The 15005-nt window shown below is 38.4% G+C and overlaps 3 protein-coding genes across 11 annotated transcripts in view; 2 read left to right on the top strand and 1 right to left on the bottom strand.

Annotated features, from left to right (window-relative positions):
* The window catches only part of TOM1L1 (target of myb1 like 1 membrane trafficking protein), a 34463-nt gene extending 26924 nt beyond the window's left edge, over positions 1-7539 (top strand). For all 3 annotated transcript variants that reach the window (XM_084492007.1, XM_084492006.1, XM_084492008.1), the window contains 6 exons: positions 611-731; positions 1592-1688; positions 2186-2246; positions 3061-3148; positions 3422-3494; positions 4273-7539. In XM_084492007.1, coding sequence (XP_084348133.1) covers positions 611-731; positions 1592-1688; positions 2186-2246; positions 3061-3148; positions 3422-3494; positions 4273-4339 — 507 coding nt within the window. In that variant the 3' untranslated portion in view covers positions 4340-7539. The remainder of the gene's footprint in view (positions 1-610; positions 732-1591; positions 1689-2185; positions 2247-3060; positions 3149-3421; positions 3495-4272) is intronic.
* Positions 7540-7675: 136 nt separating this feature from the next.
* On the bottom strand, positions 7676-9765 carry COX11 (cytochrome c oxidase copper chaperone COX11). Its single transcript, XM_084492009.1, has 4 exons — positions 9442-9765; positions 9195-9350; positions 8437-8562; positions 7676-7986 (listed from the first exon to the last, which is right to left on the bottom strand). Exons 1-4 carry the CDS (start codon positions 9748-9750, stop codon positions 7804-7806), a joined length of 774 nt encoding a protein of 257 aa, XP_084348135.1. The 5' UTR covers positions 9751-9765; the 3' UTR covers positions 7676-7803.
* Positions 9766-9810: 45 nt separating this feature from the next.
* STXBP4 (syntaxin binding protein 4) overlaps positions 9811-15005 on the top strand; it is a 71063-nt gene continuing 65868 nt past the window's right edge. For 3 of the 7 annotated variants that reach the window (XM_084492001.1, XM_084492005.1, XM_084491999.1), the window contains exon 1: positions 11228-11340. Coding sequence is in view for 1 of the 7 variants with exons in the window: in XM_084492002.1 (XP_084348128.1) it covers positions 11303-11340 (38 nt within the window). In the remaining 6 variants the exon portion in view is untranslated. Of the gene's footprint in view, positions 10049-11225; positions 11341-15005 lie in introns of those variants that run through there. The other 4 variants (XM_084492002.1, XM_084492003.1, XM_084492004.1 and 1 more) reach the window with 3 other exon arrangements.

The raw sequence follows: 15005 nt of genomic DNA, 5'->3' as shown, positions 1-15005 counted from the left end.
TACTACATCCTGGTTATGTAGGTAGATGTTTTTACTTGATGAATGGACTGTTGGATTAGTTAGTAGTCCTAATGGTGCAGTCTGTGTATTTTAATATTAATTCAGGCATCTCCAAGTTTAAAATGCTTTTTTTTAACTGGTGTGACCAAACCCATATGATTCAAGCATGTGGTTTTTATTAAAATCTTTGGCTGTGCTTTTAATTCTCTCACATTCACATGAGAAACAAGGGAAACCTTTTTTCTGTGCTCTGGGAAATTCTGTGATTTCAAGCTCTTCCAATCTGAAACAGGACTGAAAAAAAAAAATCCATTTCTTAAGTATTTACCAAATCACAATAACACACATAAGTAATATGAATATAATTCTACAGGATTAAGCAGACTTACATCTGAACAACCTTATACTTTGGAACTGAGTCAGTCCCATATCCGACTACTGAATTTTCTTAAATTTTTGAAATGGCAACCTTGCTGAAGCTCATGTTTTCTAGAAAGTTTTTCTGTTTCATTAGTTATCACTTCCACACACACATACAATTAAATTGCTTATTTAAAACTATACATGTTCCTTTAAAAAAATAATAATGTGTCCCTTTTTAAATGTTAAGCTGTACAGGAAACAGCCATCTGCTCCCTCAAGTGATCTACTTGACCTCTCTACAGATCTTCCATGTCCAGTGTCAACAGTGCTGGGAACTGACTCTGCAGCCTCTCAGTCTTCAGGCCTCAGTAAGTGATGAATGCATATTTCCCTTGCCCGCTGATTTCCTAAAGTAAACCAACACAAGCTTAGTGGAGGGATCAAGACTTTCCTTGTAAGAGAGTAAACTAAGATACTCCTTAATTTAAAGAAACATGAAGATTGATGTGCATATATATATTAAAAAAAATAGTGTAAGGTTCCTTGTAACTAGTTTACAGTGGAAGCAATAATCTTTCTCCCACATTTCTTAAATTTGAAAAAAAAAAAAAAAAAAAAGTTTTCTGTACAATAAAGCTCTTGAAACAGTATGGTAGTTGCTTGTTCTGTAGTCTTGGAAGAAAGAAACGGAGATATGCTTTGCTTGTACTCCCTTGATTTCTTAATTTTTTTCAAGGAGGCACTTGATGTTAACAGCAGTTCACTTCAAGAAACATATTTACCTCATCTAACTTTAGGCTTCTTTCATAGTGAAAGGAGCGATTAAAGCTCCGAACTTTGGTACCCTGAATTACTGATTTCAAAAGTCTTTGTCTATCCACTCTTTAGGGGTATCCATACACCTAAGTTAAAGGCGTGAATATGTTCCAAAAAATAAATGCGTATAATTCTATTTTAGTTTTTAGAAATAGTGAAAGGAGTTTAAATTGGTATATACCATATATAGCACTACTGATGTTCTGACGATGAACAAGAAAATAAATATATTACAACTAATATATTATCAGAGTTGTTATAATTTTGTCTTTCATGCAGTAAACAGAATTCATTTCATATTCTTGATATACCTTCCAAACAAAACTTAATTCCTTCAATGATCGTAGTGCAAGTAATGGAACACTTGATTAATAATGTTTAAACAGTCATTAAGTACTGCTTTGAATTTCAGATTGCATATCTGCACACCCTGAAGATGCAAGAAAACACCATCCGTCAATTTATCCACAGCTAGATTTAGCAACTACTACAAAAGCTCAGCAATTCCTGTGAGTAATCTCTTATCAAGAAATGGTAGCAGGTAAAAAATAATCGGAGCTATTAGCCCTCTGTAATTGATACAAAATTTTCATAGTAAGTTCTGAGAACAGAGCTATTTAATGTTTCTTCTACACGTTAGTCAAGTAAAACAAGTGAAAACTACCTGTATGCTAAATATACAACACCTGCAGCACTTTTTAAATACTGACAAACATAACCTAAATTCAACATATTTGGGATATATACAACTTTCTGCTTGAGTCTTACCAGTGCTGTGGTTAAAGGGAGAAATAGATGAATGGTGTGAGTCAAGAAGAATGGTTTAAGATAGGAAAAAGAATCTTTGTGGTTTCCCACCTATTAGGTAAATGGGACACTGGCCCACTTGCTCTTGCATAGTTGTGACATATGGTGAAGACAAACCAGCTAAAAATAATAATGCAGTTATTGTGATATGTAGTTTTAATACGTTGAAAGTAACTGAGGAACTATTGCTCTCTCCTAGATTTACAACTGAAGCACAAAACAATAGTGGAATCACCCCAGCTGGACATATATACAGCAATGTGAGTAACGCTCATGTTTGGAATAATCTGTCCTTGCTGGCAACTGTCATAAGGAGAACTGTTTGGATTTACCCTGACTGCTGTCCAAATGCGATTTAAAATCTGCTCTGCGGCGCTTCTCCAGACATCAGGGAATGCTCTGTATTTGCTGACCAGGCCAACTTTCCTGTGGTGATACCACAGGTGCCAATGTGGAAGCGTATTTTTTAGGTCTAGCAGAATCTCAATGGAGTTTGCAAAAAGTTGCTGTGTTGTTTGTGTTTAATCTGTTACTGTGTGAAGCAAGCTGCGATCTCTTCCTGTTGCCATTATATTACTGTGGTGCATTTCATATCTCAAATAAGCACCTCTAAAATAAATAAATTAAAATTCAAATACAGCATAGGACAAATGCATATGCTGCAGACAAAAAAGCCATGACAGAAGGAATACAAAGAATATGAATGGGTTTCAAGGTATTGTTTTGAATTTGTGGTAGGCAGTATGAAATAGAAAAGCAGCCCCACAAACACTTACTCATACTCCTTATTTTAAACTGCAAGTAAAATGAGACAGCTGTACTGCCACCTGTGTGTAGTGTAACAAATTACACAGAAGTAAATTATACAAATGTGCTATATATAACCCTAAAAGATGTTTTGAACTTCATTGTGTGGGGAAGGGAGGTTAATTAGATTTATAACTCTTGACCTATTTTTGGAATTTACTTGATATAGTCTGAGAGTCTAAAGATCAGTCAGCACTTATGCAAGTTAAGTCAAACAGGTTCTCCTAGATCAATCTGTTTATGTACTGTTTTGCTCGATTTCCTCAGCTGGCAACTCTTTTAAGCCCAGTGCCTCTGAATCCAGTAAATCTGCAGACTGGACATACTACATCATTAAATGGATCGTCACCAGCAGGTAATAAATACTGCAGACTTCTTAATTTTCACAGAAATCTATTTATAATTTATTTTTGTTAGCACTTAAGTGCTTTATATAGTGCCTGTTAAAGACTAGGAACAGCAACAAACACTGACAAAAATCTTACATAGCTCGTGGCTTCTCTGCCCATTTAAAGCAACTAGATAAATGGGAGAAAATCTGCTAGTTTCAGAAAGATATAAAAAAAACATGCAATAAGTGTTCTTTCAGTTACATTTCAATCTGTATTTAACTGTCTTTACCCTTCAGCCACATCAAAGAACAAGTCACAGTCACCTCATTACTACGAGATAATGGAATTTGATCCTTTGGCTCCCACAGAGTAAGTAGCTTTTAAAATAGATAATTTTCAGTTCTTTTAGGTGCCAAACAAGAATTCTGAGATGTCTTTTTCTTCTGAGAGAAGACCACACTATTCAGAGCAAGTTTGCTGACCAACTGGATTGCTAATATAAATTGGAGATCTTTAAAGGTCACTTCCAATCCAAACCATATTATGATTCTATGAGCCAACCTAATTTCTGTTCAAGATGATCTTGTTTTGTTTTTTTTTAAAAAAATGTTCTGCTGAATCTCAAGGAAGTTCTCTATTTAAAATACAAGCTACCAATGGGAATGGATTTGAGGAATCTCCAAAGGACCAAATAGGCAGAAAACTAGTAAGAAACTTACATTGTCATTTTTAACAGTAAACAGAAAAAAAATGGAATCATCTGCATAAAACTTACTTTGAGAAACCATCAAATTCTGAGGTAGAAAAATCTCAGCAAGGCTTTCTTTTTTTTTTTTTTTTTTTTTTAAGTAGTGTAATAATTACATGTCTCACGGCATGCAGGCCATTTGTATTTTGCAGTCACGTTTCCAAGTTCATTTAATCAAAACTGATAATGTCCAGAGATTCCTCCTTAAACGTATAGTCACAAACACACCATAGGACTAGTTCTTGCTTCTGTAGAAAGCCAGGCAACCTGCTACTCATGTTACTTTAGTAGGTAAACAACTTAAAACTCTTGGCAGTTCCTTATTGGGCAGGGTTTCATTGGTGCATTTTGTCTAAATAAAACTGTGATGTAGGAGTTGCCCTGTTCTTCTTCTTTCAGAGCTATTTATGAAGAAATTGATGTCACTGTGCTGAAGCCAGAAGTTAAAAAGGATACAGAATGCTGAAGAGGGAGGTGAAGTCTTTTACTGAGCACACAAGTTCACAAGTTACTCTCTGATGCTGGTCCTGGGCACTGCTTCCTATCATAAAATTGTATAATATCCTGAGTTGGAAGGGACCCACAAGGAACCACGGAACCTTTTTTTTTTTTTTTTTTTTTTTTGGATTTTTACACACTGAACAATAGGTATTGGAACAGTAAGTTATGTGAAAGAGTTACTTGGATCTACATCTTGAGAATTTGTCTTAAATGTTTGTGTATTCTTCAAGGTAACTTACATTATTTATATTTTTATTTCTCTAAGTTTTGGAGCCTCTAAAATACATTTTTCAAAGTCACTTGCATATGAAGTAACTAACACTTGACATCTGGTAAAAGTAAACTAAATGGACTCACAGCTGTAGAAAAAAGCTTTTCTTCTGAGATAGCTGTTCCTTTGGACTGCTCATCCCTCCGTATGGAGGAAACAGAACGTCATATTTAAAGAAACTGCGTAATCCAATTTCTATTTTGGCCTATGTTAATCTCCCTAGAAATTTGTAAAGGTTTTTTGATATGTAGGACTGTTTGAAAATTGGGCCTCTTGACAGATAACTCAAGTACAGTGGTTACTTTCTTATATTCATATTCTGAATACAGGTTTTGTTTTCTTTGTAAAACCCTGATAAATAATAGGATTTTTGTTTAAATAAGAACCTGTGCTGGGATGTAAGGTGCTGTCATCCATGATTAGCAGAACAGAAAAAAAGCTGCTTGTTGCTACGTTGTTGTTACTTTTATTTACTTGGTAAATATTGGAAGGGGATCAGTCATTTCTTCCAACATTCCTGCCCTGCAGAGATTATTTTCTGGTGAAGGAAAAATAATCATCTACAATGCAGATGAGCACTAGTTATCCATTTATTTTAATCAAATTGTTTAAACCTGTTAATGACAGTTTTATCTTTCAATAAATGAAGTGCCTTGTCTATTTTAATGCTGAATGTTAAATCTGCACTTTAATAGATAGAGTTCTCTTAACTTATAATTGATACGAATCTTGAGAACTTGGTTCATGTTCACAGCTGATAAGCAAACTGGCTGCTTTTAAGTACTGTTTTAAATGTTCATTGTTAACTGTTAAGTGTAACAAGTTCTCAGTCTTGTACAATTTTCATAGTGTACAATTCCCAATAAAAGCAAATGCTTACTGAGGGCTTAGCCCCCAATACTTACGAGTTTTTACCAGCTGACACGCATATTCAAATGCGGACCATTTTAGAAGTATTTGAGAGTAAATCCATGGTGTTTCAATTATCCAGTTAGCAGTTTTGCAGCTAGCTGGACCAATAGAACACCATGAGGAAGTAAAGGTGTTTTTTTTGTAAGCAGAGGTGAAAAGGTAAGCCTCTTTACCATTATTTCTCATTCATTATTTGCAATGGTCTGGACAGCAGTCTGAGAAAACTAGAAAATAGGATTTGAGGTGGATTCGTTTTATTTCTACAGCTTAGTTATGTTGTTAAAACCCTAGCATGCCTAAGCGTAACAGGTTTAAATAGGCTATATCAATATGGTAATCCATAATGAAATGATTACTAACTGAACTTTTCCATATTTAAAGATACAAAATTACAGATACGAAGGCTGTGTGAGGAAACAGGCTAATTACTGAAGTTAGAGAGCTTGTTTTGTTGTTGGATTGTGCTCAGTATCCATGCAAACTTGGGCTTTCAAACTCAGGGGAAGACTCGCATCTTTATGAAACTCGTCAAGGGACTATTCTTTGTCTTCTAAAACACATGGCCAGAATAAAGCAATGTGTAGAAAACTTCCAGAATCAGTTCACCTTTCAAAAAGAAGATGGATTAAAGATAATCAAGGTGAGATTTATTTTCTCTCCTACATTCCAAGATTAGTTTTGATCCCATTTTTTTCTGAAGCACACCTGGAATTTTAGGTTGCTGATATATTCATACAGATGCTTTTCACTTGTGTGGGATCCACATTCTGCTGGATAAAATGCATAAGAGATATGAAAGCATTAATGAAAAAGTTTTAAAACTTTAATAAATACACAGTGAAGATAAGACACTGTCATCGAGAATCTTTTTAAACACAAAAGCTATTTGGTACAAAAATGCATTTTAAACATAGCTTCCACTTATTTTCAGAGAAGGGCACTTTTTTTTTAATTATTGTATGCAAACATAATTGAGTCTGAAGTTATTTCCATTAACTTTTTAGAGTCTTAACAACCATTAGTCTAAACCTCATTAGATCTCATCCACTGAAAAGGGTAGAAAGAACTGGCCTATTAGATGAGATGCTATGTTGAGATTAATTCCTGTCTGAAAATGGGTATGTCACTTAAACCTGCTCTGCAACTCCTTATTTGCAAGACTATGCTAAATTATTATTATGCCTATCCCATAGATAATGGCAAAAAGTTACATAAATACAGGCTTACATGTTCCAGTTGTAAACACTGAGTAGTACCTAGGTGGTATGTTTCTGGACAGACCTTGTCAGACTGAATGGGGTTGACATTCTTTTGTTTTTCTGAGGAGACATCTCTTATTAATTTAGCCTGCAATTCAGAGCAGTTGATTATGTACCGCCTTTCCCTTCAAAGCATTTATAGCTTCTCTCTGCGTCGGTGTGCCTAGTGTACAGCCTTCTCAGGAGTGACAGAAGAATCATTAACAGTTCTGATACTCTAAATGAAGTTTCTGCATAGAAACCAAGCAGGACATATGCAAAGACGACAATAAGATTATTTGCCTTTCAAATCACATGCTTCTGCAAGCAGTTCCCAGATTTGAAATGCTTACATTTAAATTACTGTTCCCCGTTCAAACATCAACAGTTTTAGAGCGGTCTGCTCTTACCAAATGAACTACTGATTCAGTAATAATTCAAGAGAGCATCATCTTCTGAATCATCCTATCCTCCTGTGCTATGGGAGGGTTACAAAGCAATAGTCTAACTTTGTTTAGTTTTGAGATTTCGTGAACTGATTAAGTTGCTCTATAAAAAAGTAAATATCTTTCACTGAATACAAGCTAGTTATTTTTCAGTCAGCAGTGCATTTTTAGATATTCAATAAGCTGATTTGTTTTTCTGTATTTAAAGATCTTAGTTAACACTTTAAGTTTATTTTTTTTCCTCATAGAATTAATCTAACATATATCATCCAATAGAAAGACAGCTTTGAGACAACCCTCTCTATTCCATGAATGGAGTTCTCTTCTGCTCTCTGATAGAGAAGTAATATTCCTACTTATTCCTAAAAAGTAACATTCCAACTGCACAAATTTAAAAACATAAAATAAAAATACATGTTTTCGTAACACCAGCATATGTCCACAGTTGTTTAATAATATCATTTCATATTGCACAGTACTCCAGCAGTTTTTCCTTTAATGGAAAAATAGTTTCAAAACTGGTAGTCAGGCAGTAGAAGTCAAATTATGTAGAGATTTTCTGTTACTGATATCCAGGAAGTGGTAAGTGCTGTCCTTCTTTTGCTTCAAAAAATGTGTAGGAGAGGGTGATCAAATCAACTTTTGCCATTTTAGGGTCCTCTGCAAATTCTGGATCAATGTAGAAAAAGACAGGCATGTCTACTTCCTCTTGAGGATTCAGACGCTGTTCTTCAAAACAAAAGCACTGCAGGAGGGAGGAAAAAAATAATTAGAAAATATGGTGAACTTTTTCCCTGCCAAAGTAAGAGAAGATTTTATTTTTTAAATCAACTCCCCTTCCCTGTATGTCTCTAAAACCTAAGGAAGGATCATCCATACAAGCAAGAGGACAACAATTCTGTTCCTCTTGTGTGACAGGAAAAAATTAGCTTTAATGAAATGTCTAAAAGCACAACTTGTCCAGGCTAGCTCCAATGATTACTGCCTGCCCACAAAGTAAGTTGTACTAAATATCATATACTTGGGAACCACTTTAGTTGGACACATAGTGAAGTTTTTTATGCAGATAAGTCTAAAAATGAGTAGATGCACTACCATGTGAAAATTCTAAGATATTTTCTTAAAATGTTGATACATACAGAGTAAAATCCAGAATTAAAATTAGGAAAAAAAATATCACTTGTCTCAGACTTACTTGTATTTTATTGAAGTACTGTCCTGCTTCAAAGGGCACTACATTGTAAGTAGAGATTCCAATTATTGGTTTGTCAGTAGGATTTTTCGCTTTATAAAAGGCCAGTGCAGTCTCTCCTGGTACCACCTGTATGAAGTAATTGCATGGTGATTATTAATACCCTGCAACCCTCCAGACCCCAGAGTCCTTTAGAGTTTAGGTAGATTGACTTCCTCTTCTCTTTTGCCATTTCAAATTGATTACTCCACTATTTCACAAACATTTTGCTTATAGACAACTCACCCACATTATCAGTTAAAACCATCAGCAACATTACATGTGTGCATTTTGAATCTCAGCCGTTTTGTCACTGAGGTGTTGTTACTCTCAGCAGTTTCTCAGCATGCAGAGCTATTTTAATATGTGGATTTATACACAGCAATCCCTTTTGGTAGCTTGATGGAAGGGTCAGGGGCAGCTACCATTTAACCAAGAGAAATCAAAAGTTTACAGAAACCCTTTGATTGCTGTGACAGGGGCCCTATTTCTGTGACAGGGGGCCCTGCCTTCCAGAGCAACGCTGGGGACGCAGCCTGCAGGGTAAGCTCTAGGGCCTGCCCCAGCTGTGTTTTCTTCCAGATCAGTGCCCAAACGCACAATCCGAGGGCCCTGCAGGATCGGGACGTGAGGCGACCAAACCGCCTGAGGCAGAACCTGAAGCCTCCGAGCCGCCTTTGTGAGTACGTTAGAGGAGGGACGGAGGGGAGGAAACCACTCACGTAGATTTCGCTCTGCTGCGGCCTGAAGTTCCACTGGAGGCTGGAGTGCACGTCGGCGTTGAACGTGACCTTGACGACCCGCTCCTTCACCGCCTCCATCTCCTCGATCCGCGCCGCGCCGCGCCCCGTTCCCGTCGTTCCCCCCAGCCCGGTCGCCTGGGCAAAGGCAAAGGCCGCGCTCAGCCCCGCCGCTCGCTCCCCGCGGACCCCCGGGAGGAGAAAGCGGCGGTCGGGGCCCCCCCGGTACCTGGCAGTAGAGGCGGTAGAGCGGCACGGCCGCGTACGACATCCCCACCATGCCCACGGCGGCGGCGGCGATGTAGGTGAGCGCCGTCCGGTTCCGTCGCCGCCATTCCTCCTCCTGCCCGCGGGTGAAGGGGTTGGAGCCCCGCAGCCCGCGGGCTCCCCGAGGGGCCGCCGCGCCCCGCCGCGTGGCCGCCCACAGCCCGTACCGAGTCCCGGCCGCCAGCCTCGGCGGCGCCCACCCCAGCGCCGCGGCCCAGAGGCAGCGCGGCCCCAGGGCCAGCCGCAAGGGGCCACCGCCGCCCGGCCCCATCCCGCTGCCGGGCCCCTATCGCGAGATGGCGGCGGGGCCCGTGCCGCGCTCCGCCTCCTCCACACCGCTCCTCTCCGCCCGCGGGGCGGCGCCGGGGCCGGCTCCGCGCCTCACGGAGCCGGGGAGGGGAGAAGCGGGGAGGCGGGGGCCGCCATCGCGCCGCTGAGGGGAGCGAGCGCCGCCGTCGAGGGGTCGCTGCCGCTCGCCCCGCTGAGGCGCTGGGGGGGAGGCTCCCGCAGGACCCCGCCGTTGTCTCTTCCCTTCCTTCCCCGGCCGGGCGGACCCCTCGGGCGTCGAGGTAACCGAGCCGAGCCCCGTGCCCGGGCTTTGTCTCCGAGGGCGGCCGCTGCCCTCCCCTCAGCGGGGGCTGCGGTCGCGCCTCAGGGCGCCGGGGCAGCCCCAAAGCCCTTGGAAGTCGCCTCCGTGCTCCCGTCCCCCTCACAGCCCCGCTGCTCTGCTCCCGGTGCCGCTCCGCTTTTTGTTTAGATGCTTTAAAAGTAAGGCAGCGGTGAAGCACGAAGCGAAGCCGTGCTTCGTAGCATTTCTCCTGTGGTTTGTGGCGTTGTTTTTGCGCTTCCAGTGAGACATCTGAAAACTTTCACTGCTCTCTGCTGCAGGAAGACTTGGTGCCTTCCAAAACCGAATTTATCGCTTCATACAGGGATAAACTGCCTGCATGAAGCTGTGTTACTGCGGAGGCTGATGAGGGAATACGCATTGCTCGGGAAGCAGTGTTAGGGGAAACGTTTGCCCCCTTTTACCCCTCGTACCGTGTCTTCAGAGCAGTGCTTTGTGTAGTCTTTGGCCATGTGAAGGTTTAGCCAGAGAGCTCATAAGGTCAGGAAATTTGCCAGCAATACAAACACGTATTTTTTGCATTGGGGCTTTTGCAGAAATTTTTCAAATGACCGTAAATCAGTACGTTTATGACCACATTTCTTAAAACCTGTTGTGTGAGCTAATAAAAATGCAGCGCGTTGGTCCATAACCCCATCGTGCATGCCTTGTGGCCCATGTCACATGCTCCAAGTCAGAATTCCAGAGGTGCTGAATATTGGATGGCGAGTGAAAAAATGTGAAAAAGACACATGGAACACCTCATCTTGTCTATGACAGTATTACACTCACCTAATCTTTGCTAGAAGAAAATCAGACATTATTTTTACCTTTCACAATTATTTTATCCTGGTATTTGAATCTAAATTATATGTATATATAAGTTTTTAATCACAGAATGTTCAGTTTTACCTCTACTTCCTGACTCATGAACTAAAAGTCAATTAGGTTGTCAGATGTTTTGGTACAATATACAGCTAAGTCTGAATTATCTGCGTACTGTTTTCACTATTGAAGTGTGTCTAGTTTGTCATGAAAATTCTCCCACTGGATTTCTGCTAGTCAGTAATAAATAAGAATTAGTGCTTTAAAATAAACATAGCCATATAAATTTCAAAAAGTGGTTTCTCCTTTTTTACAGCAATTATTGTCTTGGTTATGAGCCAGTGCTTCGTGTTTCAGAATTCTTCATTTTGAATTTTTAATAAAATTGAAGATGTCCAGTACAGATCCCCTAACAAACCTGAATAAAAAGTAAGTACTTTTTTTTTTTTTCCTCCGCACATACAGGAATGCAAAAAGTACTGGCTTGTAATGTGAAAATACTTGAAGTTTCCTTAGCAGGATCTTGTTTTGCTGGTGTCTTAAAGAAAAATAATTTTAGTATTGAAACAGTTTGTAGCAACTTCTTACAAAAGGTAACACCAATACCAGTGACTTCCTTGTGTGTATGGAATAACTACATCAACATAACACATTGAATGGAATTTATGAGTTATAATACATTATTTTTAAAGAATAATAAGTATGTCTAAAGTGTTTTATTGCAGTGCTTTGGAAACACCTTTTTGGTGTTTGTTGTTTTTGTTTTAAAAACAGTGCCATGGGATATATAATGACAGTTATATTAATTCTGTAAACCATAATGTTATCTACTTAAAAGTTGGGTCAAATTCTAAAGGACAAAGTTGGATTTAATCATGATTGAAAATCATAAGTTCAGACTCCTCCCAGACCGCTAAATAATCATGCCAACACTGTCATCAAAAAACATAATTAAAAACGGGCACAGACAGCTTTTATTGAACTGTATGACATTTATTGTGTTTATGCAATAGATTCCAGCTAGTAGTACTCAAAGGCATTGTCAAACAATTTAGCATAGATTTTGAATTATACCACTTTGTGAATAACTTGATTTAAAAAAAAAAACGCAAAGCATTTATTAAAAAACCAAAAACAACAACAAACTAACAAAAAAAAACCTCCTTTTTCCTGGGATTTGAAGATGCAATTGCTCTGATTGTCATGGAAATACAGGGTGTATAATACAAAGGTATGTCTCTAAAACAGCTATGTTATGCTAGGTTCGTATGCAAGGTATATTGTATAATTAGATCGCTAGATCCCTGTATTCCAAAAGCAGTTTATCAAATAAGAACTTAACATGAAACTGGTGCACAAAACCATACTTGAGTTACATCGTGATGTGAGACTGATTTTCTATACTTTTTTTTCTCGTCTGGGAGCCAATATCAATGTACAATGCTTTAAGAATGTAGTTGATTAGATGTTAACTGAGGCTTACCTAAAGTTTAAATAATACATTTTTTCTCTATGCAAGGGGTTAGCCTCAAACCATTAATGTTTCTACTTAATTACAAGGTTGCTCAAGCTTTTTTTTTTTTTCATGTTTAACAACTGCCACCTAATGATACATGTTTTCTTTTAATCTTTATGACCTAATCAGCAAAATACATTTTTGAATAATTAGTGTTTTGGGATAGATCAGAAGAAAGTGTTTGTTCATGCTGGCTGTTGGCTGTGTCATAACGAATTTTCACCTTTCAGGGTTTGTGAACCTGAAAGGTTATGGTTGCATAACTCACTTGTATTGGGTTTTCGTAAAAGACCTTTTTTACTTATGATAAATGATCTTATGAATCTTGCTACAAAAGATTGTGCAGATGTTTTTTACTGTCTACTAAATTATCCTGTAATTTGTCTCGGTTGCTAAAGCATTACAAAATTTCTTTTGGGAAAGGTGAGTCATAATTAATAATGTTGCCAAAGAGAATAGTTTACTCACTGTTTGAAAACAAATCTTGGTCTGCTTGCTGCACAAATAACAAATAATCTCTCTTGAAAAATTTAGTCTTGTTGGCAAGTACTAGATTTTATGGCATGTTGTTGTTGTTTTTGTTTGTTTGTTTTTGTTTTTTTTTTTTTAAGCGTTACTATGTTCCAAGCTCCTTCTAGGAGTAAAAAGTAATTTGAATTTGAATGTAATTTGAATGGGGAGGTTAATGCTACTTTATATATGCATATATTGTTGGGAAGTTTGTCATGTCTGGTTTAATAAAAATCAATTTTTATTTTTTAATAATGGGAACGCATAGCCTTGAGTCATATTTTTAAGTGTGTGTGTGTTTTTTGCAAAAAGCATGACACTGTGAGAAAGCTACATTGTTCTGAGTGATTTGTTTTGACAAATGCTCTATATACTGATACCACAAATTGAACTCCACTGGTGTTAAGAACAATTAAAATTTTGTGGTAGGGGAGCTGTTGGTATTTTACTGGCTGTCTTCTGTAACTTTGCCTGGAGATAATCAAATTGATACGATGCTTAAAATATCAGTGACTTTTCCTTCTTTGGACTAACACCAGAGGCACTAGTAGAATTAAACTGATTTAGGAAAGACTACGAAGGCACACGTTTTCATCACTAAATGTATGTGAGCACTCCAAATGAGGTCAGTGGGAGTCCTTCACTTTGCGGGCATCGGGAAGACTGCTTTTATGTTCCCATTTTCCCATTTCCATCACTGGACTTTGCCTCTGTCTCTTGTAGGTCATGTCACCTTTCTGCTTGTCATGGATTGCAGACACTAGGGACTGACCTCAAAATTCTTGAACACCACATAGCACATTGCTTATAAGCACAAATAGTGTTTTCTCAGAATGATTACATGCTAATAAAAACACAGTTACTACAACTTTAAAAAAAAAAAAACAAAACACAGTGCATTAGCTAAGCATATGCATTCCTTGCATAGCCAAGCTGTCCCACTGTGAGGCTCTAGACGCTGACAGATGCTGTCTCATCACAGGTTTACTCCCTGCTTTAGACAGGATTCATCTTTCTATTTAAAGGCCTTAGTGAGCACAGAATATTTGGTTTTCATTTTAAAATGCAATTTTTTAAGATCTTTTAGAAAACGGGGCAGTAATGGGAGTGTATACTGTGCTATAAATGTGAAAGAAAACAGTAGGTAATAAAACTGCTGTGAGAAGCTCAGAACTTCCAAAAATATGCATGTGTCTGCAAAGACCAAGCCTCATGTCAGAACAGTCTTACCTCTGGAAACAATTGTGTAGTTTTTATTTTTGGAACTATTCTCAATGCAATGACAGAAAATCATTCCTTCAGGTGTTTTTCTGATGTTCCATTGGGTTTGTTGAAATAAGAAGGCACTGCAAAGCTTTGTGGCTTTTTTGGTACCTCAAGGACAAAGGATTTCTGGAAGTAGGCAATGAAATGTAGGGGATTGTTTTTGAGGCTCATTTAGATTAAGAATGCCAATTCTGAGCATTCACTAGGAAGTTAAAATGTTTTATATTTAAAAGAATAAGCCTCAGAAACAAAGTTCACGGATAATTTCTAGGAAAATGGGACTTAGAGAATCACATCTACTGTTCACCTGCTCATGCTTTAAAAGTCATTAGGATATGTAACAAAATGCAGTCATTTTTTGTACCAATTTCACCTGCTTTCACAAAAAACAAGCATGTCAGTGTCCATTTCTACTGAAAATACATAGCCCAAGTTCTGTGTAAACTTCTGACTGTTGGATACTGAAAGGCTAAAAACCAAGTTAAAGCATGCCACAAGTCAGTACTGTAACTGAGAATGCCAAGTAATAGCATAATGGCATTTGCTTAATGCTTTCAGTCTGTCTGCTTTGTGGGCTTTCCCTTTTGTGTGCGGATGTATATAACCCAGCCTGCTAGGCAGGTTGCTTTGGAAAGGTCATAAGTTATTTCTTGTGACCTTGTTTGTAGGGAGCATGTAAATAAATAACTGGAAGAACATGAATAAATAAGTTTCATTATTTCATCTGCTCGCTGTTAGCTATAGATTGCATAATCCCAGTTTTAATAAATGCAAGTAATTTTTCCCTCCTCTGCATTTATCA

Source organism: Aythya ferina (genome assembly GCF_964211825.1).
Source record: "Aythya ferina genome assembly, chromosome: 18".
In the NCBI taxonomy this organism is placed as follows: Eukaryota; Metazoa; Chordata; class Aves; order Anseriformes; family Anatidae; genus Aythya; species Aythya ferina.
This window is presented reverse-complemented; position numbering and strand designations above follow the sequence as displayed.

What these genes read in the sequence shown, in the direction of transcription:
- COX11 (XM_084492009.1), bottom strand. Translation starts at nt 9,750, where the DNA reads ATGGGGCCGGGCGGCGGTGGCCCCTTGCGGCTGGCCCTGGGGCCGCGC. An exon ending in TCTACCGCCTCTACTGCCAG is followed by an intron (nt 9,351 to 9,441) that starts GTACCGGGGGGG and finishes GCCTTTGCCCAG; the next exon opens with GCGACCGGGCTGGGGGGAAC. An exon ending in AGTACTTCAATAAAATACAA is followed by an intron (nt 7,987 to 8,436) that starts GTAAGTCTGAGA and finishes TCCCTCCTGCAG; the next exon opens with TGCTTTTGTTTTGAAGAACA.